The sequence below is a fragment of the Opisthocomus hoazin genome, chromosome 7 (genome assembly GCF_030867145.1).
Source record: "Opisthocomus hoazin isolate bOpiHoa1 chromosome 7, bOpiHoa1.hap1, whole genome shotgun sequence".
Taxonomy (NCBI): Eukaryota; Metazoa; Chordata; class Aves; order Opisthocomiformes; family Opisthocomidae; genus Opisthocomus; species Opisthocomus hoazin.
The window spans coordinates 43,575,819-43,598,039 of record NC_134420.1 but is presented as its reverse complement, the minus strand read 5'-3'; the positions used below and the strand labels follow the sequence as shown (position 1 = coordinate 43,598,039).

At 35.2% G+C, this 22,221-nt stretch overlaps 1 protein-coding gene across 11 annotated transcripts in view; it reads left to right on the top strand.

Moving 5' to 3' along the window:
* HECTD1 (HECT domain E3 ubiquitin protein ligase 1) overlaps positions 1 to 22,221 on the top strand; it is a 65,848-nt gene that overhangs the window by 21,438 nt on the left and 22,189 nt on the right. For 4 of the 11 annotated variants that reach the window (XM_075425136.1, XM_075425140.1, XM_075425137.1 and 1 more), the window contains exons 4-25: positions 484 to 711; positions 4,109 to 4,390; positions 4,627 to 4,915; positions 5,239 to 5,315; positions 5,405 to 5,503; positions 5,844 to 5,958; positions 6,600 to 6,774; positions 8,425 to 8,563; positions 8,754 to 8,924; positions 10,038 to 10,260; positions 10,349 to 10,393; positions 13,428 to 13,691; positions 13,803 to 13,879; positions 15,265 to 15,399; positions 15,618 to 15,764; positions 16,135 to 16,229; positions 16,644 to 16,749; positions 17,755 to 17,889; positions 17,975 to 18,114; positions 18,628 to 18,951; positions 19,400 to 19,566; positions 19,749 to 19,925. In XM_075425136.1, the coding sequence (XP_075281251.1) occupies positions 484 to 711; positions 4,109 to 4,390; positions 4,627 to 4,915; positions 5,239 to 5,315; positions 5,405 to 5,503; positions 5,844 to 5,958; positions 6,600 to 6,774; positions 8,425 to 8,563; positions 8,754 to 8,924; positions 10,038 to 10,260; positions 10,349 to 10,393; positions 13,428 to 13,691; positions 13,803 to 13,879; positions 15,265 to 15,399; positions 15,618 to 15,764; positions 16,135 to 16,229; positions 16,644 to 16,749; positions 17,755 to 17,889; positions 17,975 to 18,114; positions 18,628 to 18,951; positions 19,400 to 19,566; positions 19,749 to 19,925 (3,610 nt within the window). The remainder of the gene's footprint in view (positions 1 to 483; positions 712 to 4,108; positions 4,391 to 4,626; positions 4,916 to 5,238; positions 5,316 to 5,404; positions 5,504 to 5,843; positions 5,959 to 6,599; positions 6,775 to 8,424; positions 8,564 to 8,753; positions 8,925 to 10,037; positions 10,261 to 10,348; positions 10,394 to 13,427; positions 13,692 to 13,802; positions 13,880 to 15,264; positions 15,400 to 15,617; positions 15,765 to 16,134; positions 16,230 to 16,643; positions 16,750 to 17,754; positions 17,890 to 17,974; positions 18,115 to 18,627; positions 18,952 to 19,399; positions 19,567 to 19,748; positions 19,926 to 22,221) is intronic. The other 7 variants (XM_075425142.1, XM_075425139.1, XM_075425141.1 and 4 more) reach the window with 3 other exon arrangements.

Genomic DNA, 22,221 nt, shown 5'->3' with positions numbered 1-22,221 from the left:
AATTTACAAGACCCTTAAAATCGCTTGTTTAAAGCATAACTCGTGCCCGTGTGATAGTGTATAGTTTGAATCCTTGAATATCATGGCATCAGACTTCATGCATGTATTTCCTATTTACTAGTTCTACTCAAAAGTACATCACTGAAGTGCTGGAGTAACAGTACTTTTGAAAGTTTCAGAGCACTCACTCGTGTGTTATCCCAAGACTTAATTTTCCCAGGAAAGGATACTATTATCTAACTGTCTGTCATGAACAGCTATTAGGACCATGCTGTTGTGGAATATTCTTGTATTCGCTCCTGTATTGTTGAAGAAAACTGTGATGACTAGACTACCGGAGGCTTTGGACCGTTTTGGGTATTGAAGAAGAGAGGGGTGTTTTGTTCTGTTGTTTCATTTTTTTAACCAGTTCTTAGATGGATATAAACAAATAACTGACTTTTTATGTGTACTTCATTCTAATTAAATGTCATTTTGTTATAGGTGTTAGAATTAATCTGTACCCGTGAGTCAGGAGCTGTGTTTGAAGCTGGAGGGTTGAATTGTGTTCTGACATTCATTCGTGACAGTGGACACCTTGTTCATAAAGATACTTTGCATTCAGCTATGGCTGTAGTATCCAGACTCTGTGGCAAAATGGAGCCTCAGGATTCTTCATTAGAGATCTGTGTGGAATCACTGTCTAGTTTATTAAAACATGAAGACCATCAGGTAATGTTAATAGTTGGCTCAATATGCTGTGAATTCAACTTCCATTATGCATAATAAAGGAATGGCTAGGTGTTTTTATATAGCCTCCACAATTATGTTTACACAGTAGTAGTTACATTTGGATATTATGATAGTTTCCTTTACAGTTCTGATGATAAGAGGATAAAAATACTGCTTAGTGTTTGACTCCAAGCACTGTTGAGTGAATATGACCTTATTTAACCACTGAAGACTTTGTTGAAAAACATCCTGTAACTTTTTTCAGTGCATTTTGAAATACTTTCTGAATTAATTATTGTTCTGTATATGCACCTCAATCCCTATTAAAATGGGCGTAAATAAGAGACAAAAATCAATTTGGTTTGTTTTTCTTTTGCTAAACTAAGAGAAGCAATAAAAACATTCCCAATAAATGCTAAAATATTACATTGGAAGCCACCTTAAATAGTACTGCTGTAGATGCAGCACCACTTCTTTATTGCAGTTTTATTAACTTCGGAAGAAATAGTTCTTGTAAAATCTAGAAAATGAATCATAGAGGAATTGTTTTCCTACTAGTAGAATCCTTTTGTGTATGTCATACTAATGCTTTTCAATAGTTTTATAGCCAGATTCTTGCTGTACCCTGGCCAGGCTTCTTGTCCATACGATTCTCAGTCCCCATTTCTCCCCTGCCTCTGTCCTCATTCCTTTCTCCATCTGCACCACCATCCCAGTATGGTTTATTAAGCACATTGTGTTTGGGAGACTAAATCTTTTTGCCTGTGAGCTAAAATTTTTTATATATTTTTAGATCTTTTTGAAAGACCCACTTGGCAGGGGACTGTCACACTGGCCATTTCAGAACAAGCTACCATGTTTTTTAGACATTAAGTAACATTATTAATGTACTGATCATCTTAGGTAAGCTACTCCTGAAATTTAGACCAGAAGTCTATAGTATTTTAACTGTTTCCCGATTTATAATGTGTTTGAAAGAAAGCAGTTGCTGGGGCTGTTGAATATCTGAATGAGAGTTCAAAGTAACCTAATCTTTTAGCAGTTAAGCTTTACGATAAGTGTGCTGGAGACTGGAGTAACCTAAGTAATAGTGAGTAAATCTGTACCAGTATCCTTGAGAAATGTGTTTTGTGTGAAACAAGCCTCAGGGTTTACAATGAGTGTTTATACGTATTATGGATTTGCCTAGTAACTTTGTAAAGTTTTGTTGTTCTCCCTCTTCCTTTTACGCTGTTGGATTTGGTCACTTTTTCTGTGGGTTGCCAGTTACTAACATCACTTGAGGGAAGATTTCAGACCAGATGAACGTGGCCCCAAGAACAGCTTATCTATGAGTTTGGTTTTTTTTTAAGCTTTCTCCTAAACTTGCAGTTTGTGAGAAGAAATGCAAATACCTTCCACAGTACTCTTGCTCTGTAAACTGATGCCACTAATGCGGTGTGTTAAATAAACTGAACCTTTCTTGTGTATTTCTGGCAGAGCTGTTCTGGTAAAAATCTAGAAACTATATACAGATTACATAAAGATTGGCGGAATGGTTTATCCATTGTGCTGTCAAAAATCTGGAGCAAAATGCCAGAGGACATGCGTAGTGACCATTACAAGTTAAAGAAGAAATCCCTTGCAAAGAGTACTGATAAATCAGAATGCTTGGCATGCAGGGACTGTGCCGGAAGTTTAACATACTTTACATTTATACAGGAGAAACTTTGTTTTTCAAGTCCTTACGAACTTAATGAAGATTTAAGATTTTAACTTTATGAAGTCTGGCTAATACTCTAATCTTGTTCTGTGTGTTGATGAGTAACTGTCTTTAAGCCCTTGGTATGTGATAGCTGACAACCATTTTGAAAACAGGCTGCGCTAGAAGTTGATAACATTTTAGGGAGTCAGAACAGTAGTAATTTAGAGTTTGGTAAAGAATAAGTATTGCTGGTTTTTTGTTTTGTGGGTTTGTGTTTTGGTTTTGGGGGTTTTTTTCCACTATTTCTTAACACCAGTCTGGTTTGCTACTGCCCATCGACAAAGGCAAACGTGCCAGAAGCAGCTCATCTTGATATGCTTATGCAAACCTCCTGACCTGAAAGACTGAGAATCTTTTAGTGTATAGATGACAGAGATGTTAAAGGCAAAACCTCCCTTTCTTTTCAACACCAACATGAAAAGCAGTTGGATCCTTGCCTGGGCAGTTGGCCAGCAGTATTTTTTGCTGGATTGTTAAGAGGATCATCAGTAAGCCTTATTTCCACAGTGTCACTGTTTTTGGGGTTTTGTTGTTTGTTTTTTTTCTTTAGTGACCAACCTACATTTGGGAGTTTGTATTTTATTGTCACAAAAATATTTACATATCCCTGGGTCAGGTGCTCAGTGGACAATCTGGGTTATCTAAGGGTAAAGTCTGCTTTTCCCTATTTTTAGGCGTGGTCCAACTGAAAAATTTCTTTTATTTGAGAAAAGTATATAGACCTTTAAATACAACTTTAAGTATCAAACTTCACTGTCAGTTTAATAGTTTGGGAGTTCTGCGTTGGTACCTCAGCTAATGGCTTGTTTGATAGAGTTTCTTTTAATAGAGAGCACTAAATGAATACAACATATTGTAATATTGGCATAATATTAACTATAAATACCAAACTATAAAGTATTAAAATATTTTATATTCTGTAAATATAGAAGATAAAACTGCAAAGAAATTTTTAAATTGTCTTCAATGTTCTTTGAGGAACAAATTTGAAATTTGGTAAACGTGTGAAAGTTAGGAAGTAAAACCTCATAGTGCATTTTTTTGGTGTTGGGGTTTTTTTTGAGTTTTATTATTAGAAAGCGGCTTCAATGGTTTCTAACATCAGAACAACCAGAAAGTTAAGCACTCCATATTTCAATACCAAGCTGTGGGTTGTTTTTGGTTTTTTCAAACTGTGTTGTCAGAATGGACAGTTGCTGATGGGGATTATAAATAGTTGTGTTTCTGTAAGAAAAATATCTGTAACTGCTTTTAAATTGTGCTTCCAGCATCTATTAATTTGGCAATTTGATTATTAAATGTGTTTTTCTAGATTGGTTTGGTGTTTTGCTTGTGTAGTTAAGGAGATGCTCACAATGTTGAGATTTAGACTTATGAAAAATAGTTTCCTTGATTTCTGCATATCATCAACAGAGAGAAAGAGAGGAAAAAAATGCTACAACAATAGAGTCCTTTAGTGAGCAGTTCAGAGCACTGTTGGGTTCCGACTCCAAAGTTTCTGGCTTAAAAAGTGTGTCTCTTCTGTGCATGGACTTTGAAGGGAACTAGGGGAAATCGGGTTCTTCTGTGTCCTGTATTCTTGTGACTGTCCCCTTAGCATCTTTTAGTCTTAAGTAACAGATTCTTCATCTTTCTCTTGCACTTCTTTCTTAGGTTTCAGATGGAGCTCTGAGATGCTTTGCTTCATTAGCTGACAGATTCACACGGCGTGGAGTTGACCCAGCCCCATTAGCTAAGCACGGATTAACTGAGGAGTTGTTATCTCGCATGGCAGCTGCTGGTGGGACAGCAACAGGACCATCTTCAGCTTGCAAACCTGGACGGAGTAGCACTGGAGCACCATCTACAGCTGCAGATTCTAAATTAAGTAATCAGGTGTCAACTATTGTAAGCCTGTTGTCAACCCTGTGTAGAGGCTCTCCAGTAGTAACACATGTAAGAAATCCTTTTACTACAGCTTTTTGTTCTCATAGAGTTTTTCATTTTGTGTACTTCAATATGTGCAAGATTTGTGTTGTTATTTTATATATAGATTTATAGATTTTATTTACATATACACACATATATGTGTAGGTTATTTATAAAGAGAGGAGAAAGGAAACATTTCATTTGGAAATGAAACCCAGTTCTGATAGTATTTTCTAAAGCCCTGTATATTTTTTATTGTTCAGACTTTTAATTATTTCCAGGATCTCCTAAGATCTGAACTTCCAGATTCTATAGAAAGTGCGTTGCAGGGTGATGAGAGATGTGTACTGGATACCATGCGGTTAGTAGATCTTCTTTTGGTGCTACTATTCGAAGGGAGAAAAGCCCTGCCAAAATCCAGTGCTGGATCTACAGGCAGAATCCCAGGATTGCGAAGGCTGGATAGTTCTGGGGAACGTTCTCATCGGCAGCTGATAGACTGCATCCGCAGTAAGGATACTGATGCGTTAATAGATGCTATTGACACAGGAGGTATGCAAAAATAATCTGAAAAAGAGACTGAGATAAAGTATCTTTTTATTTTTGTAATCTGTGGTGTGGTAACAAATACTTAGGTAGTACCTTGAAATTCTTTATATACAAGTTCACTTATTTTGTTAAATGCACAACAGGTTTTGTTAGTAATAATTTCTGTGCTACTTTTTTTTAATAGCAGCTAAGGGCATAAATGCTTCCCTAGAGTTATTGAGAATGTTTAATTTTTTTGAAGACCTACCACTTATTTAAAGAACACTGATGAAGTTTAATTTATAATTCTGAGAGCTTTATTTCTTTTGTTTAATTGTATCTTTCAGCTTTTGAAGTAAATTTTATGGATGATGTAGGACAAACTCTTTTAAACTGGGCCTCAGCTTTTGGAACTCAGGAAATGGTAAATTAGTTTTACAAAGGTTTAAAAACTTAGGTTATTTATGTAAAGAAAGAGATTAAAAAACTAGTTTCCTTTTTCTTGTTTAACAGGTAGAATTCCTCTGTGAAAGGGGTGCTGATGTTAACAGAGGTCAGAGGTCATCCTCATTACATTATGCAGCATGTTTTGGAAGACCTCAGGTAGCAAAGGTATGATTTAAACTGATACTGTTAGAATGCCTTACGTACTGACTTTTTGCCTTGTTCTGTACAGAATATCTTTGATGCAATATGTTTAATGTGCGTTGTCAAATTTTTACATATTCTTTACGATGTTTATCAAAATACAATTTTTTGTTATAGGGCATGAATAAAAGTAGTTTTGTATTAGTAGTTTTATATTTATTTACAGGTATAAAAAGCATGTAATGTTCTAATTTTGCTTACAAGTATGAGAAAAGTGTAGGAAAGATGTATGAAAAACACGCTTACTACTTTTGGAAGAAAGAATCTTAATGTTTTTTTCATATTTAAAAATATTTGTTCTCAGACTCTCTTACGACATGGTGCAAACCCTGATTTGAGAGATGAAGATGGGAAAACTCCTTTAGACAAAGCTCGTGAAAGGGGGCACAGTGAAGTAGTAGCTATTCTTCAGTCTCCAGGTGAGTGCATTTTTTAATTCCATACCCTTGCTAGTAGAAATGCTTACATTTGTTAAGTAATTCAGTTACTAGAATTTTACTCTAAGAGGATGCACTTTAAAAAAAAAAAAAAAGGTATCTTCTGACCAACCTTCCTTAACGTGCAAAATACATATAAAAACCTTAATATTTTAGATGTTCTTGAGGGATGGGGATTGCAGAAGAAACTGCTGACTGGGCACAAGCAGTGCCAGTGGTTCTGTTCTTCAGCTGCGGAATGGGGCTAGACTGGGATTTTGCTGTGAGTTCAGAGGATATCAGCCTTGGCAGCTTCTGCAGCATCCTTTCTTTCTTTGTGGGAACCACACTTTACCTGTTTGAGGCTTTTGTAGTGCTGGAGCCACGGGTGGTTATGTGCTCATATTTAGTTCACTGTAAGGACTTTGATCTTCTCCCATGAGCGGTCTTTGGTGGTACTTGTGATGAAATAATTTTCTTCAAGAGGTCTTGCACGTATTAATTTTGTATTTTTAGGAATGCGTATTCCTGTTCCAGTACCTTTTCTTTAGTAAACAAAACTGTTACATTTATTTGAAGGGGGTTTTTTTGTTTGGTTGGTTGGTTTTGGCTATTGAACATTTTGGGGAAAAAATATTTTCCAGGAGACTGGATGTGTCCTGTTAACAAAGGAGATGAGAAAAAAAAGAAAGACGCAAACAAGGATGAGGAAGAATGTAATGAACCTAAAGGAGATCCAGAAATGGCACCCATTTACTTGAAAAGATTGTTGCCTGTGTTTGCACAAACATTTCAACAAACTATGTTGCCTTCAATAAGGTAATAGTAATGATAGTTGATTTCTCTGCATATTTTTAATTTCTTAATAGACTCTTTAAAAAGCCAAGGTGGACTTTTTTCAGTAAAAATTATAACATCTAAATGTTTAAGTAATGCAAATGACACTTAAACATATTTCTGTTTGAATAGAAGTCATGGTTTGAAAAGTGTTGCAAGTCTGATTTTTTAGCATTTTCAGTAGCATTCCTTTCTGGGGAAGTGATGTCTTGGAAAAAATACGGTTAGTTAGAAGTGGGAGAGAGAAGCATGCTCTTGACAATAGTAGCATGATGAAAGAATACTGTGTTCATATAGTACCTTCTGTAGACTGTGTATACTGTGTATTTGGTTACAGCTGTTTGTAGCCACTCTAATGAAAGTACTGATTTAGGAGAGGAAAACTAATGAAGTGGAAGATGCATTCCTTGGAAAATGGGGAAGACTGGACAAAGCTATTTTAGAAGGTTTTAGAAGACTTCTTAAGAGCTTAAGTGTTAATTAGCTAGTAAAGATGCCTCTTGCTAAGAGAATTAAAAGAATGTAATCTAATTTAATACTTAAAAACTAATACTGTGGGTGGCATAATGGTTGTGATAAATTGCGTCTGACCATAACCTCTCAGCCTTTTACATTACAAACATAACATTTGCTTGATCATGTATTTGTGTTTCCAGTGTTTATAGGCACTCTGAGAGGTGAAAATACAAGATAAAAAGAGACTTTAGCGGAGACTCTACATGAGCTGATGATAGGAAGCTTAAACTAGGTCATTTTAAATGAAGGAAAGAAGAAACTATGTTGACAATCTCTGCATGATTAACTGTTGTAGCAGATTGTGGAAAGAAATAGTTGGCTCTGTATTGTAAATTTATTTTTGAATCGGGTAAATAATGTTTCTAAAAGTCAAATAAAAAATTCATCTTTAACCATACAGAAGTGGTTGGCTTCCAGAGTAATTGTAGTTCTTAATATGAAAAGCTGCATGAGCAGTAATTTTAGACTTTAAAACTATAGGGATCTCACCAAAACATGGGAAGTGTGTGACAGAAACAGAAGGCTGGATACCTAGGAGGAAGATGAAGTGTGCAGAAGTGAATTGCCATCATTAAGAATGGATAGACAGAATGTAAAATAAGTTTACCTAGAGAAGGGCTGAGGAGAGAATAATGTTAGACTCATAGTACTGTAGAATCAAAAAAGATCAGCAGTTGAATTATTCTTAGAGACAATGTAGTATGTATGTTCCGTCTGAACATGAGGAAGAACTTCTTCCCTCTGAGGGTGACAGAGCACTGGAACAGGCTGCCCAGAGGGGTGGTCGAGTCTCCTTCCCTGGAGATATTCAAGACCCGCCTGGTCGCTGTCCTGTGCAGCTTGCTGTAGGTGACCCTGCTTTGGCAGGGGGGTTGGACTAGATGACCCACAGAGGTCCCTTCCAACCCCGAACATTCTGTGATTCTGTGATTCTGTAACGGTAAGCAATTTTGGCTCCAAGAACGAGAACTGGAATTAATTTAAAAAAATATGTTTTGAAAGCATGCGTAAATGTAGTGCAAAAGCAGTTTTATCTTGAACCTTTTTGTTGCATTGATTGCTGCTTGCTCTGTCTTTCTTAGAATCTTTTTTTTCCCCCTATGATCTCTTTTAAAGGAAAGCAAGTCTTGCCCTCATTAGAAAAATGATACATTTTTGTTCTGAGGCGCTGCTGAAAGAGGTTTGTGACTCTGATGCTGGCCACAATCTACCCACGATACTGGTTGAGATAACAGCTACAGTTCTTGATCAAGAGGTAGGAAGAAAGAAAATGCTCTTCTTTTGTGAAACCAGTGCTAAAAAGGAGGTTAATGTGCATTGATTCCACATACTTGTTAATAACTAACCCTGAAGCATTTATAGCATCCATCTGTGACCACATATGACATTCAGCATATAAAGATATTTTTAAGTAAAGAGGTCTCCATCCCGATGTGTTGTTACAGGATGACGATGATGGCCATTTGCTAGCCTTGCAAATCATAAGGGATTTGGTGGATAAAGGTGGTGATCTCTTTCTAGACCAACTGGCTAGACTTGGTGTAATTAGTAAAGTGTCAACTTTGGCGGGGCCGTCATCTGATGATGAAAATGAAGAGGAGTCTAAACCTGAAAAGGTAAGTACAAAATTGATAATGTTATTCATTCCTGTAAAATCAACACTTCTAGTACAATTTTCACTGTTACGAAAAAGTGCAGGGCAAGGTAGTTGGATAAATAGGTTATTAAATTAATGCTTATTGTATGCCACTTGTTTTAATTGTTGTTGTTGTTGTTTTCTGTAAGTTCATTTTCTGTTAGCACGTTATTCTCTGCTGAGTGTTCCTATTTATACTTACTTGGGGTGAAGTTGATGGACACTTGTTTTTTTGTGTAGTGTTTTGAAAATGACTGCTAAACAAAATGAATCCTTTCTGAACAGAATGTATCTCTTCCAATGTACATGCATCAAGTAATTGCAGATGTTTTCAACATTGTTATGGAGCATATTAAAAATATTATGAAGAAAATTTTCTACAGAATAAAAATCTTAAGTGCATGTCGAAATTATGAATTTTCAGTAGGCACATTACTGACCACTCAGATGAACTGAATGGATAACAGATCACTTCTGTTATCCATTTACTTCAGTTAAGGTTTATAGTTAAGCCTTAAGTGTATACCTAAGTTTTTTTTACTGTGAGGTTTGGGTTGTTAGGGTCTTTTTGGGGATTAGGTTTTTGTGGTTGGTTGTGGAGTCCTTGGGTTTGTTTTGGGTGTTTTTTTTTTTAGTGTTTAGGTATTAAAAAGCTGTTTGGACATGGTACTGGGCAACTGGCTCTAGGTGACTCTACGTGAGCAGGGGTTTGGACTAGACGGCCTCCAGAGGTCCCTTCCAACCTCAACCATTTTGTGATTCTTTTCTCACAACACAAGTTTTGGACAGAGGTCCCTGTCAGTAAGCTGTTGTTATGGTGGAGTAGATGAATCTGTATCTGAAAGGAAACTTCTTAAAAGAAACTTATTCTATTAAAGAATACTTCTAAAGATACATCTTACAAACAGAAAAATATAGTTCCTATGCTTTTGGTTTGAGTAATTCTTTTTCTTCTCAAGCCCTTGTAAAACGTCTGTGTTTTGTATACTGGGTTTTTGTTGATTTTGGAGTTGTTTGGTTGGTTGGGGTTTAGTGTTTTATTAGGTAGGTTTTTGGGTTTTTTGTGGTGGTGTTTAATACAGTATTCTTACAGGAGGATGAACCACAGGAGGATGCTAAAGAACTGCAACAGGGTAAACCGTATCACTGGAGAGACTGGTCAATCATTAGGGGAAGAGACTGCCTGTATATCTGGAGCGATGCTGCAGCCCTGGAGCTATCTAATGGTAGCAATGGATGGTTCAGATTTATCTTGGATGGAAAATTGGCCACGATGTATTCCAGTGGCAGCCCTGAAGGAGGATCTGATAGTTCAGGTAGTTTCTTTACAATTCAAGTCAAAGTTAAGTTTTGAGACTGTTATATTTGTTTATATAATTTGATTGGAGCTATTTTGTTTTGCAGGAATTGGCTTACTAAATAGTAAAGGATGTAAACAGGTGGAAGGTGGTCAGTTAATTGTGATGCTTTTTATCAGATAGCATGTGACCATAACTTGACTTCCTTGGTGAATTGTGTTAAGTGAACACCTTGCCAGTAAAAGTCTATTAACTTCGTTTTGTTTTGATTCTTCTCCATGCATACTTAATTTTTTCACCCCAGTCATTAAAAGCACTTTGTAGTGGCTGTCCCAGGAAGAGCAGGTTGAAATGGCGATTTGTTGTTTGCTTCTAGCTAGCAGAATGAAATTGCATGTGTTTGAAGACAAAGTAATGGAAAGTTTCTCATCAAGATTGGGAAACAAATTACAGTGTCTTAACTGTTTGTCGGAGAGAGGATAAGGGAACAGACCTTATGCAGTGGCAATGCACAGGTGGTTTTAATTTTCTGTACAGAATACACAACTTGTTCTGGATGCAGAAACAACCCTCCTTCAGCTTTTTCGCAACAGTTCATGCATTTATGAACCAGCAGACATAAAGTACTTTGCAATATTATTATGTTTTCAATAAGCCATTGAGTGAAAGAACAGAACATATTATGATTCAGGATAGAAATGAAGTGCTAATGACTTTATCCATCAATTTTGGGGCATGAAGACAAAATGTGATGTGTGTTTCTAGATTATAACACAGCTGGAAACCACTTCTAGATTTTTTTTTTTTGTCAGAAAATGTATCCTTGAATTCTTTTCAACAAGGCTAGTACCTCAAAAGGTAAACAATTTCTGTGTTGAGATACTTGTTTATCATATGATATAATTTTAAGAAGATCAGTGAGGTTAACTTCTTAAATCCTCTAAGCTCCTGGGTGATAATTCTGCTTTCTTCCTTCCAAATGATGTGGGTGTGGTGGTGGGATTTTACTATTTCTGTACAAGATGAGAGGAATGGGGAAGGCTCAGATGAATTTGACATGAAGAGAACTTAAAGTTGGATTGGGAGTTTAAGAAGATATGTTGCTTCATATATATATATATATTTTTTTTTTTTTTATTTTTTTAAATTGACTGAATCGCAGGTTTTTGAACAAAATATCTGGCATGGATATTATGGGAGGGAAGGAGCTAAACTGAGATTAAATGAAGAGTGCTGACATTGCAGTGTAATTTGCCTGAACTTTAAACATTAGCTCTAAGACTCTGCAGCAGCCTGTCTTAAGAGATAAGAAACTACTATTTGTTAACTGCAAAGTTACTACAATACAGTATAGACTCAGAATAGTGTCTTTAAGTCCTGAACTATACTATATGTTCTGCTTTCCTAAATCATTAATGATTAATCTCATGGTATACTTTTTAGTAACTTCATGACTGGCAAGAGTATAGAGGGTGGAGTAATGGAATTCGTAAGTGTGTATCACATGATGAAAGCTGGGGCAGGAGGGGGAAATAGATATACTATGAACATTTTTGGAAGGTCTGTACTCACCCCTCTCCACATGAGCTTAATACTTGTTTTGTTTGAATCTTTAGAAGAAATGAAAGTTCAATGCAAAAATTGAAATTTAATGGTAATTCTGAAGCTTTGAGTCTCAAAATTCTGCCTAAGGGAACCCGAAATTATTCCCCACCATGTAACATCATCGCACTTTCAGTGCAGCTTGCTATGTAATAAAATTGTTAAAATGTGATTATGGAAATCTGGAAAGGTTTCATTAACATAATTTTAATTTTGCATATGAAATTTCAAAATTCTTTTTATAAATCTGTCTAGATGCCATGAACTTTAAGCAATAAAGAATGTTGCGCCTCAAGAGTGCTTACTTGTTTTTTGCACGTCTTTTTTTTTTTGTATTGTACAACAATAGAAATGGCAAATTTTAAAAACCTAGAGCAAAAGTCATTGCAGCAAAGGAAAACAGCAATTATACTACAAAAGCAGTATTTAGCAAACCAGTATGCTGAAAGATGAGGATACTTGTTAACGTTGAAGTTGAGATATCTTTACATTAATGAGGTTCTTGCATGTTTATTTTATATGGAAATTTTATTTTTTAAGTTGTGAACTCATCAAATTTTCTGCAGTTAAGCTAATTAATATTTCAAATGTAGTGTGCAGCCTTTTACTACAGTATCAAAATAGAATTTTATGAAAACTGAGATAGTTCTTTGGAGTAATTTCAAGCTAGGTTACGTACATATCCTCAAAGTAGGATAAGATCCTGTTTGTCATCTATGAAATATCTCCATATAAATATTAGCTTTTAATCAAGTCTAATGTGGTGCCATTAGATTTTTTTTTTAATTGTTTCATGTTTTTCTCAGATACAGAGGCCCTTAAAATATTTGTAATTTCTAAAAAATGAACAGGAGTGTCTGTGTTATAACTTGAATTAGCACAATGTCACTGTATTAAGTAATGTAATTATGGCTTTCTTACATTCTCTGAGGTGAATGTAGAGGTTCTACAAAGGAGATGAATAATAGTTTTAGTATAGCGTATAAAACCAAACTTTTTTGGAGTGCCTTTCTGACACTTAATCTGAGCAAACAGCTATTATCTCAGCTCGAATTTGCTTTTAGTACATGTTGATTGTCAGACTTTGTAGAGCTTTGTGAATATTTTTCTGTTTTTTATATGGCTTCAACATCTTTTCTTCGCTTGCTTTAGGCTATGAAGTTGATTGCTGTTTTCCTATTGGAAGATTAACTTAATTTCCTATTTCTAAACACTCACTTTTGAGAAGAGTTCATGCTGGCCATAATGAGATAAACTATTTTTGCAAGACTTAAAAGTTTAGCATGGATTTCTGTAATCTTCCTATTATAACTGTAAAGATGAATTAATACATCTGTCAATAGCATGATTCAGAAAGAGTTGCATAGTCCACTTTGATGAGATTGTGGAATAAATCACCGTTGAAGTACAATAATATACTGGGAAGAAATTTAGAACACTTTAAGACCCTTAATTTCAAACTTCATTTTGCATTGAATGTACTCAGTTGTTTTGCTCTTGCAAAAAAAAAAAATAAAATTTGAGATGCGGTGGTGGAATTAATTGTTGGAAGAAAAAAGAAATGTTTGTTTCTTTTTAAATAGAAAGTAGGAGTGAGTTCCTTGAGAAGCTGCAAAGAGCTCGAAGCCAAGTAAAACCATCTACCACAAGCCAGCCAATTTTATCAGCACCAGGGCCAACTAAACTTACTGTGGGAAACTGGTCACTCACCTGTCTGAAAGAAGGAGAAATTGCTATTCACAATTCCGATGGTCAGCAAGCTACAATACTGAAAGAAGATCTGCCAGGCTTTGTGTTTGAATCTAACAGAGGAACAAAGCATTCGTTTACAGCTGAAACCTCTTTGGGTAAGTATGTAGGTATGTGTTATATGCAGGCAGGAACAAGTGTATAGGAGGTAGTTTTTGTTGCTTTTCATATCTGTGAGAAATTGTGACTTTTCTAAAAATATGTTGCAGGGTCAGAATTTGTGACTGGCTGGACAGGCAAAAGAGGAAGAAAGCTGAAATCTAAACTAGAGAAGACAAAGCAAAAGGTTAGTGAGCATCTGTGAATTTTGTACTTAGAATTTAATTAAGTTTATTTTATTTTATAACATGCTTGTGGAGTTGTAGTTTCCTCTTAGAGGAGTAAAATCTTCTCTGTTTTGAACTAGACACAATTTTGTGCTAAACTTGAAGGGGAAAAACTTCACTTGGAACAAAGCACTTCTGCAAGTGCTTTTATCCAACAGTCGTAGTAAACTCTGTGCTATTCTAGAGGAAAACGATTTTTATTTTAAAAGTGTAAGAAAATCCAATCCGTCTGACTTGTATAATTCTGTAGGTTTTTCTTTTTTTATGCAAAAAGAAAAGATGTTATGACCAATACTACAGTTGTATCAGAGGCGTATGTTACTTGTATTCACTACATTCAGATACTGATTTTAGACTGGATATTCGTGACAGCTGGAGGGATAGTAGTGAACAGTCTGTATTGTAAGAGTTGTGGTAGTGAAACAAAATGTGTAAAAGCCCTCATTTTAGACTTCTCTAAAATTCTTCTTTCTCTTCTCAAACTGAGGGGAAAAAAAGAGGAACTAAGAAATGAAGGTTTTTACGAAACCATGAAAAACAGTAGGTTCTGTGGCCAGCTGATGCCAAGGGCTCAGGCTGATCTTCAGTCTTGACCTCTCTTGCAGTTTCTAACATTGCAGTGGATATGTCCTATTCCAAAAATCTACAGCATGTAAGGACACTTACACCTGAGGAAGTGTGACACTCAATTGAACATTAAAATACTGTGTGAACGAGGATAGGTGGAATGATAAAAGGAAGGCAGTGCTCTTTCATGCCTGGGATTGCACTGTGTACTTCCAAAGTTTGTGAAACATATTATTGTAGGACACATGATAATAATTAAAAGAAAAGATTTTTGGGAAATTTCTTACAAGCAAAGTGTTGTTTAATAAGAGCTTATTTTATTAGATCTGTATCTTGTGCGATCCATACTTTGTAGAAAAGGTTATTCTTAGTATAAGGTCACATAAGGACTTTTTGCGTGAATTTGTTTGAGGAATGTGAACAGAGCATTCAGAAACGATAGAAAATGCCCTTAATCTTACCTCTAAAAAGATTACTAGATTCGTGATACAGTTCTAAAGAAACAGATCCACAGATTGAGAGTTTCTCCTACCTTTGTGCTGTAATGTAGTATATGATGGTAAGCTTAGTTTCTGTAAGTTTCAGTAAGATTCTGTGTATTTCCATTTATTATTAGTATTATTATTGATGTTGTAAACTAGGTTTCAGTTCTTCCTTATTTGTTTGTGTCTGTCATGGACTTCTTTAAAAAAGATGACCGAGTTTCTAGTATCTTGGAGAATAATAATAGTCTCATTACAGTAAGGTATGACTTCTGATTATCAAAATCCATTTGTAGGTACGCACTATGGCAAGAGATTTGTATGATGATCATTTTAAAGCTGTTGAAAGCATGCCTCGAGGAGTAGTTGTCACACTGAGGAACATAGCAACACAGTTGGAGTCTGCATGGGAACTTCATACAAACAGACAGGCAAGTGTATATCCTTTACTTTATAATGTGTGATGTCAGTGGAAATACCATTATAACTGCCTGTAAAGGAAAATTGCAATGTATCTGCTTGAAATGTGGTGGTTTTTAATGCATGTAATTCCCAGTTATGTACTTTGCTGGGACATTATTTTTCAAATGAAGAAAGTGGAAAAAACTGCTAACTTTGTTTTCACCATTACTGTCTTTTTGTCTTCCAGTGTATTGAGGGAGAAAATACTTGGAGAGATTTAATGAAGACTGCTCTGGAAAACTTAATTGTACTATTGAAGGATGAGAATACTATTTCTCCTTATGAAATGTGCAGTAGTGGCTTAGTTCAATCGTTGCTTACAGTTTTAAATAATGTGAGTTTACAGAACACAAGTCTGAAGGAAAACTTTCTTAAAAAAAAAAAGTAGGCGTGTGCCTTAGTTCAAAAAAATCTATTATAAATGTGCCTTTTTTCCATCTTGATGAAAATCAGACAGACTTGCTCCAGTTAGTTGTCTACCTGTTGAATATATACTATCACAAGAGATGACTTTAGTTTGAATCAGCCATTAAAAATCTTTAAATCAACACTGGTCAGTTCTAATGGCTGATATAATATTGCTGTTCACATACAGGTTTTAAACAGGGAGTTCAGTGACACTAAAGAGGTATTTTTGCCAGTATAAAGAATGAATAATATTGCTTTGTATTAGAAATAATTGGTTTTTGTTTTTTTCCTCTTAGAATGTCGATTTAGATGTGAAACAAGACTGTAGTCAACTGGTAGAGAGAATAAATGTTTTCAAAACAGCATTCAGTGAAAATGAAGATGATGAAAGGTAATAACAAAACCAAATCAAAAAAAACTTTGTATCTGTGAAGCAGCGTGGTATGCTTAAAATAATTTGAAGACAAAAGAACTGTTCTTACCATTTCAATTTGTCTTTCTCTGGAATAGAAAATTGGTCGTAAAAGACAGCATCTGCTGTTGAAGTAGCAATTGAAAATTTTACTGAATTCTGTCTGTAAGAGTCAGCTATATTGAATGTACATCTGTTGACAAATATAAAGGTGATTTTTGTTCATCACTGTTCAGATTAATGTTTTTCTTACTGTTCTGTCACTGTGTGACTAGAACAGATATCAGTAGAAGTGGCATGCTGAGATACTTGCTATAGCTGGGTACTATTCTCGGAGATACTTTAGAATTTTTTTTCTTGTTGTGTGGTAAGAGTAACTGTTCACTTTCACAGTCGTCCAGCAGTTGCATTAATTCGGAAATTGATAGCAGTGTTAGAATCTATCGAACGTCTACCTCTTCACTTGTACGATACACCAGGATCGACATATAATCTTCAGGTAAATGTACAGTGATAACTAGATATCACACTGAGTGATACACAGCTGAATGTTATATGTGGATGTCAGGAAAAGTTACACACATTAAGTCTGTATGAAGCATATTCTTGTAAAGGTGGATAGAATTAGGTAAAGAACAACAAACTTTTTGGCATTTATTTCCCCTAATACTTAACCTAAATGTTTGGGTGTTCCTCTACTGTCACTTTTACGTTGTGAAGTGAAAGTAAATTTTGACTGAAAACATGTTTGTTCTTTCATCTTCAATTATTGTTCTCTATATAGGAATATGCCCCCTGAGAGGTACCCTTACTACTTGAAGGAGCATTTTGTTGAAGGCGATTATAAGACGTGTTTGTTTATGATGACTAAGGATGGGCTATAAGGGTTAAAAAGGTCCCTTCCAGGGCTGTGTGCTCATTTGGTTATATGAGACCCATGCAGGATCAGCAGCTTCTTATAAAATACAGCTGCAATTTGGCTAAAAATATTGCTTGTTTTTGTCCAGTTTGTGTGGAGTCTTAGTTTTTTCTATTTGAAAGCACACTTTGGGATTTTGCAGAATGGCAGTGAAGTGTGAATATTTCTGTTTTGATGATAAATTATTAGAAAATAATTGGAGAAAGTTGCAAAAACACTGCTGCTATTGAATATTTTGAAAAAGCATTTTCAGTTTTTATATTATGGTAGTTGCTAGTCTACAAGATTTGTAAATAAAAGCTGTGAAAACACATGAAAAGTAAGAATATTATTTTTTTAAAAAATGCTAGCTTGAATGTAATTGATTTATACATTGACTGTCATATTAAAGAATTATTTGGTTAATTAAAAAAAAGTCTTACTAGGAAATTCCTTCTTAAAGCATTAAATTAGAATATAGTTTGAAGTTGTGCAAGAATAAGACTTGATATGCCACTAAAACTCTTGTAGTGAAATGTATCGCTTTTCTTAAAATTTCAAAACCCGAACAGAAAGGCCTATATTAATGTTTGGCTACTCTTTCAGATATTAACAAGGCGATTGAGGTTTCGTTTAGAACGTGCCTCAGGGGAGACATCTTTAATAGATCGAACTGGTAGAATGCTAAAGATGGAGCCGTTGGCAACTGTTGAATCTCTAGAACAGTATCTCCTGAAAATGGTGAGCAACATACCACACACTCAGTTCACGAGGAATGGTTGCATTCTGCATCTCTAATATTTGATTTCTTTTCATTCATATGTAGGTAGCAAAGCAGTGGTACGACTTTGATAGGGCTTCATTTGTTTTTGTACGAAAACTACGTGAAGGCCAAACATTTGTGTTCAGGCATCAACATGATTTTGATGAAAATGGAATTATTTACTGGATTGGGACAAATGCAAAGTGAGTTTCTTCAAAGCCAGATATTTTGAAGTCAGACACAATAAACTGATCTATGGGATCGGGTGGGGGGAGAGAATTCATGATGAAACTAAATCTGTTATAATTTTTTTAAGAGTGGGAGATATCTTTGCTTTTACTGTTGATCAGTAGAATTACAGTTCTTTTTGCTCTACTTAAGTGATAGAAAAATATGAATCTCTGAAGTTGTGTTGAGAATTTGTTTGTATGTTTGCTGAAGAAATGAAGGGGTTGGGGAAGTTTGGGTCTGTGGTTTTACTTGCCATGGTTTTGTTTGATTTTGTTTTGTGGGTTTATTTTTTTTAATAAAAAAACTGTAGCAAGTGATGTTTGAACATCTCTAAAGTTATCTAAATATCTAAAATTACATTAACCATTTTGGTTTGTAATAAATTCAGATGTAATATACAGTGTCCAGTAAATGTCAAATGTTACTGATATTTGGTTTTTTAATGTAAGTAATAATTGAACAGTACATTTCTCTTTTTAATATAGAACTGCATATGAGTGGGTAAATCCAGCAGCCTATGGGTTAGTAGTGGTTACATCCTCAGAAGGAAGAAATCTGCCTTACGGCCGTTTAGAAGACATCCTAAGCCGTGACAGTTCAGCTCTCAATTGTCATACTAACGATGATAAGAATGCTTGGTTTGCCATAGATCTTGGCCTTTGGGTTATACCATCAGCTTACACATTACGCCATGCTCGAGGTTATGGACGATCTGCTCTCAGAAATTGGGTTTTCCAGGTATCTAAGGATGGACAGAACTGGACTACTTTGTATACTCATGTTGATGACTGTAGTCTCAACGAACCAGGGTATGTCAGTGTATTTTGCCACTTTTTATAGTACTGAGGTCAGTTGAAATCATAATTGGCTGCAGGCCAATTTAACATGTAATGTAGGTGTGATAATGTAACTACATAAAAAATGGTACGTGATCTATCGAGGATGGGCTAGAAAACAAGTGATTCATAAGTTCTCTATATGGTTCACATAATGGCATTTGTGCTTTTCAATCATTGTAAATTCTGCATTGGATTTTTTTTTTTTTTTTTTGAGAAAATAGTAACACCAGCACTCATACAGAGTTTGTCTCTAATGTTAGTAGGTTTTGTGTACCTTGTATTCTTGGCAGTTTTCTGATTTTATCTGTACACAATCAGCATTATGGTTCTGTTTGCTTGCTTGGTACTAAGGTTTGTTGGTGTTTGTTTTTTGTGTTTTTTTTTTTTGTCCCATGCCTCATTTCTAATAAATTTAAAGGTCTACAGCAACGTGGCCTTTAGATCCTCCAAAAGATGAGAAACAAGGTTGGAGACATGTTAGAATAAAACAGATGGGAAAGAATGCCAGTGGGCAAACACACTACCTCTCCCTGTCTGGATTTGAACTTTATGGCACTGTGAATGGAGTATGTGAAGATCAGCTGGGTAAGATAAAGAATATGTGTATCCTGTTTGTTCTCTTAAAATGCTAATGAACATACAATATAAAAATCAGTGTGAAAAAGCTGGTGAACTTTTGCAGTGAAACTTGTTTAGAGACTTAAGCTCAAAATTATTCCCCATTCAATATTTTTAAGTCTTTTCATTTCAATTTACGTTTCTTGTAGGAAAAGCTGCCAAAGAAGCTGAAGCAAATCTGCGAAGGCAGCGACGTCTGGTCCGTTCTCAGGTGTTGAAATATATGGTTCCAGGAGCTCGTGTAATCAGAGGAATTGATTGGAAATGGAGAGATCAGGATGGAAGCCCACAGGGCGAAGGCACTGTTACAGGAGAATTGCATAACGGTGAGCATGAATTGCCTGAAATCTGTGTTGTCTGTAGAGTGATTAGTTTGTGTGAAAAGGGGAGCATTAAAGTATTTCCTTTGTAGTGTCTTGAAGAAGTTGATAAAATCTTAAATATCTGGCGGAGAAGGAACTCAAGTACTATAACTGTTCATTTGTGAAATTCCATTTTAATGCATGAAAAAAATTCTTGCTGTACATGAAACTTTTGTAGAGCTTTGCTTAATTTGAATACAAAATTGTTATTTAGACATCTGTTACAAAGAAGAAAAAGTATCTGAAGGTGAATGATGCAAACTGATTAATTAAGCTTTGGGTCTGCAAAATCTATAATTACCTTCTTCATTTCTTCTAGCTTAGCATTTGCAATATTTTTCTTGACTTTTGTTGTATCCTATACCTTTCCTACCTTGCTAGCTTCATTGGGATCAAGGTTTTTTTTACTAAAAGCATGAAAAATAATTAACTTGCGGAGCAATATAAAAACCTACAACAGCCAGAGAAGTCAGTGCACAGGAAACTAAGATATTGAAGAGGCTCCAGAAGAGGTGATGATCTTGTCAGCTGAACATGCTTTCCGCCTTTCCCCTCCCCCAGCCATCCCCCTGCTTTGGGGTATATAAGACTTGCCTTGTTTCTGAAGCATCTTCAGCCACCCATAGACTCGTTCTTAGCTAGATTTTAAAATTTGTTCTAGTCTGTTTAGTTGTCAGCTCTCAAACATGGAGAAATGTCCATAGTACGATGTCTTAAAATGTTTTGAAACTTTGAATCTTATTTAAGGCATTCAGTATAGCTTGTAGGGAATTCTTCTGTCATCTGTATATTGTTCTTATCAGATGCAACAGTATCGATAGCTACATTCTCACTTTGAAGACTTTAGGTATTACTGGTGAGTAGTACTCTACTAAATCAGTGTTTTCATTCCTATGTTCCAGTAAAACTTTCCCATTTAAACACAGGTGAAATAGAGGTTTGTTTATCAAATGGTGATGCCAAACAATGTGAGACATGTATCAGCAGACTCTTACTCCTGCCGCAGCTGACTTTCAGATAGAGTTTTGAAAATAGTATCCCGTAGACTTTTTGTCATTATTCACAAGTTTAGACAAATCTTGAGAGTTGTTTTAGGACGGTAATGATGGAGCAGTAAGACTTCAAGTACCTAATATGCATTAAAAAATTGTGCGGATTTAAAACTGTACTTAATATTTCAGGAGAATGAACTATACAAATCAAGAACGCTTATTTAGTTACGCTTTTACAAAATACCCTGTTCAGATATTCATAAAGGGGAAAATGATGCTGTTTAACTACAGTGTGGAACTTCTTTTTTTTTGTAATTGATAACAAACTGTAGAAGGGCAAAAATTCAGACTTGCTTCACAACTTCACCCTTCAATGATTTAGTGACACGAAGCTACTCAGATATAGCTCATGAAGATGGAATAACATCATACAAGAATAATGTGATCTAAACTTGCTCATGTAGGGATGAAATCTCTACTTACCATATCTGAAAACTTTATACATTTTTAAATATTATTCCTCCGGAGTGATATTTCTAAATAGAAAATTGCCTGTGATCTTCTATTTTGGTCTAGAAGTGATGACTTGCATAGTTATAAGGTAAAAGCGCACCTGACAGTACTAAAAAGAATATTTTGCTTCAAATTGCATCTATTTTATTAAAGAAAAATATGTGTGTACATCTGGACCTGACATCTTGTTGCAGAAGATGACTGAGCCTTAGAGATTTTGTTTTTAAAGAAAATGTGTATGAATTAAAAGTGACACCAAGTTTTGTCACAGTTAACACACATGAGAAATACTAAAAGGAATTTTTTTAGGTAACTGAGACTGTGGCAGATACTCGGACAAGCAACAATACATTCTATTTTGCCCCTGTTTCTGTTCTTCTTGGCTAATTTTTGCATGTTACCCATATTATTGTAGATCTATTACATTTAACTTAAAAAATAATTTAACAAAGGAATTGAAGAGTAGCATCTCTTTTCAGTGCTGTTTTGGTCCCAGTATAAATTTTCATCCTATGAAATGTATGCTTCTTGCAACACTGAAGTTTTACTTGAAGTAGTCCTTACCTGACTGCCCTACGACTTTTCTTATTAATAAGAAATGTTTGAGTCTGTGTAAATTATTGAACTAAAAAACTGAGTAGTAGTAAATGAATTCTTTCACGTTACAGGACAAGAATAAGAAATCCCAAACTAATAAGTTTCATAATGTGTTTCCTGTCAGCTAGATAATGCTTATACACAAGCATCCAACAAAG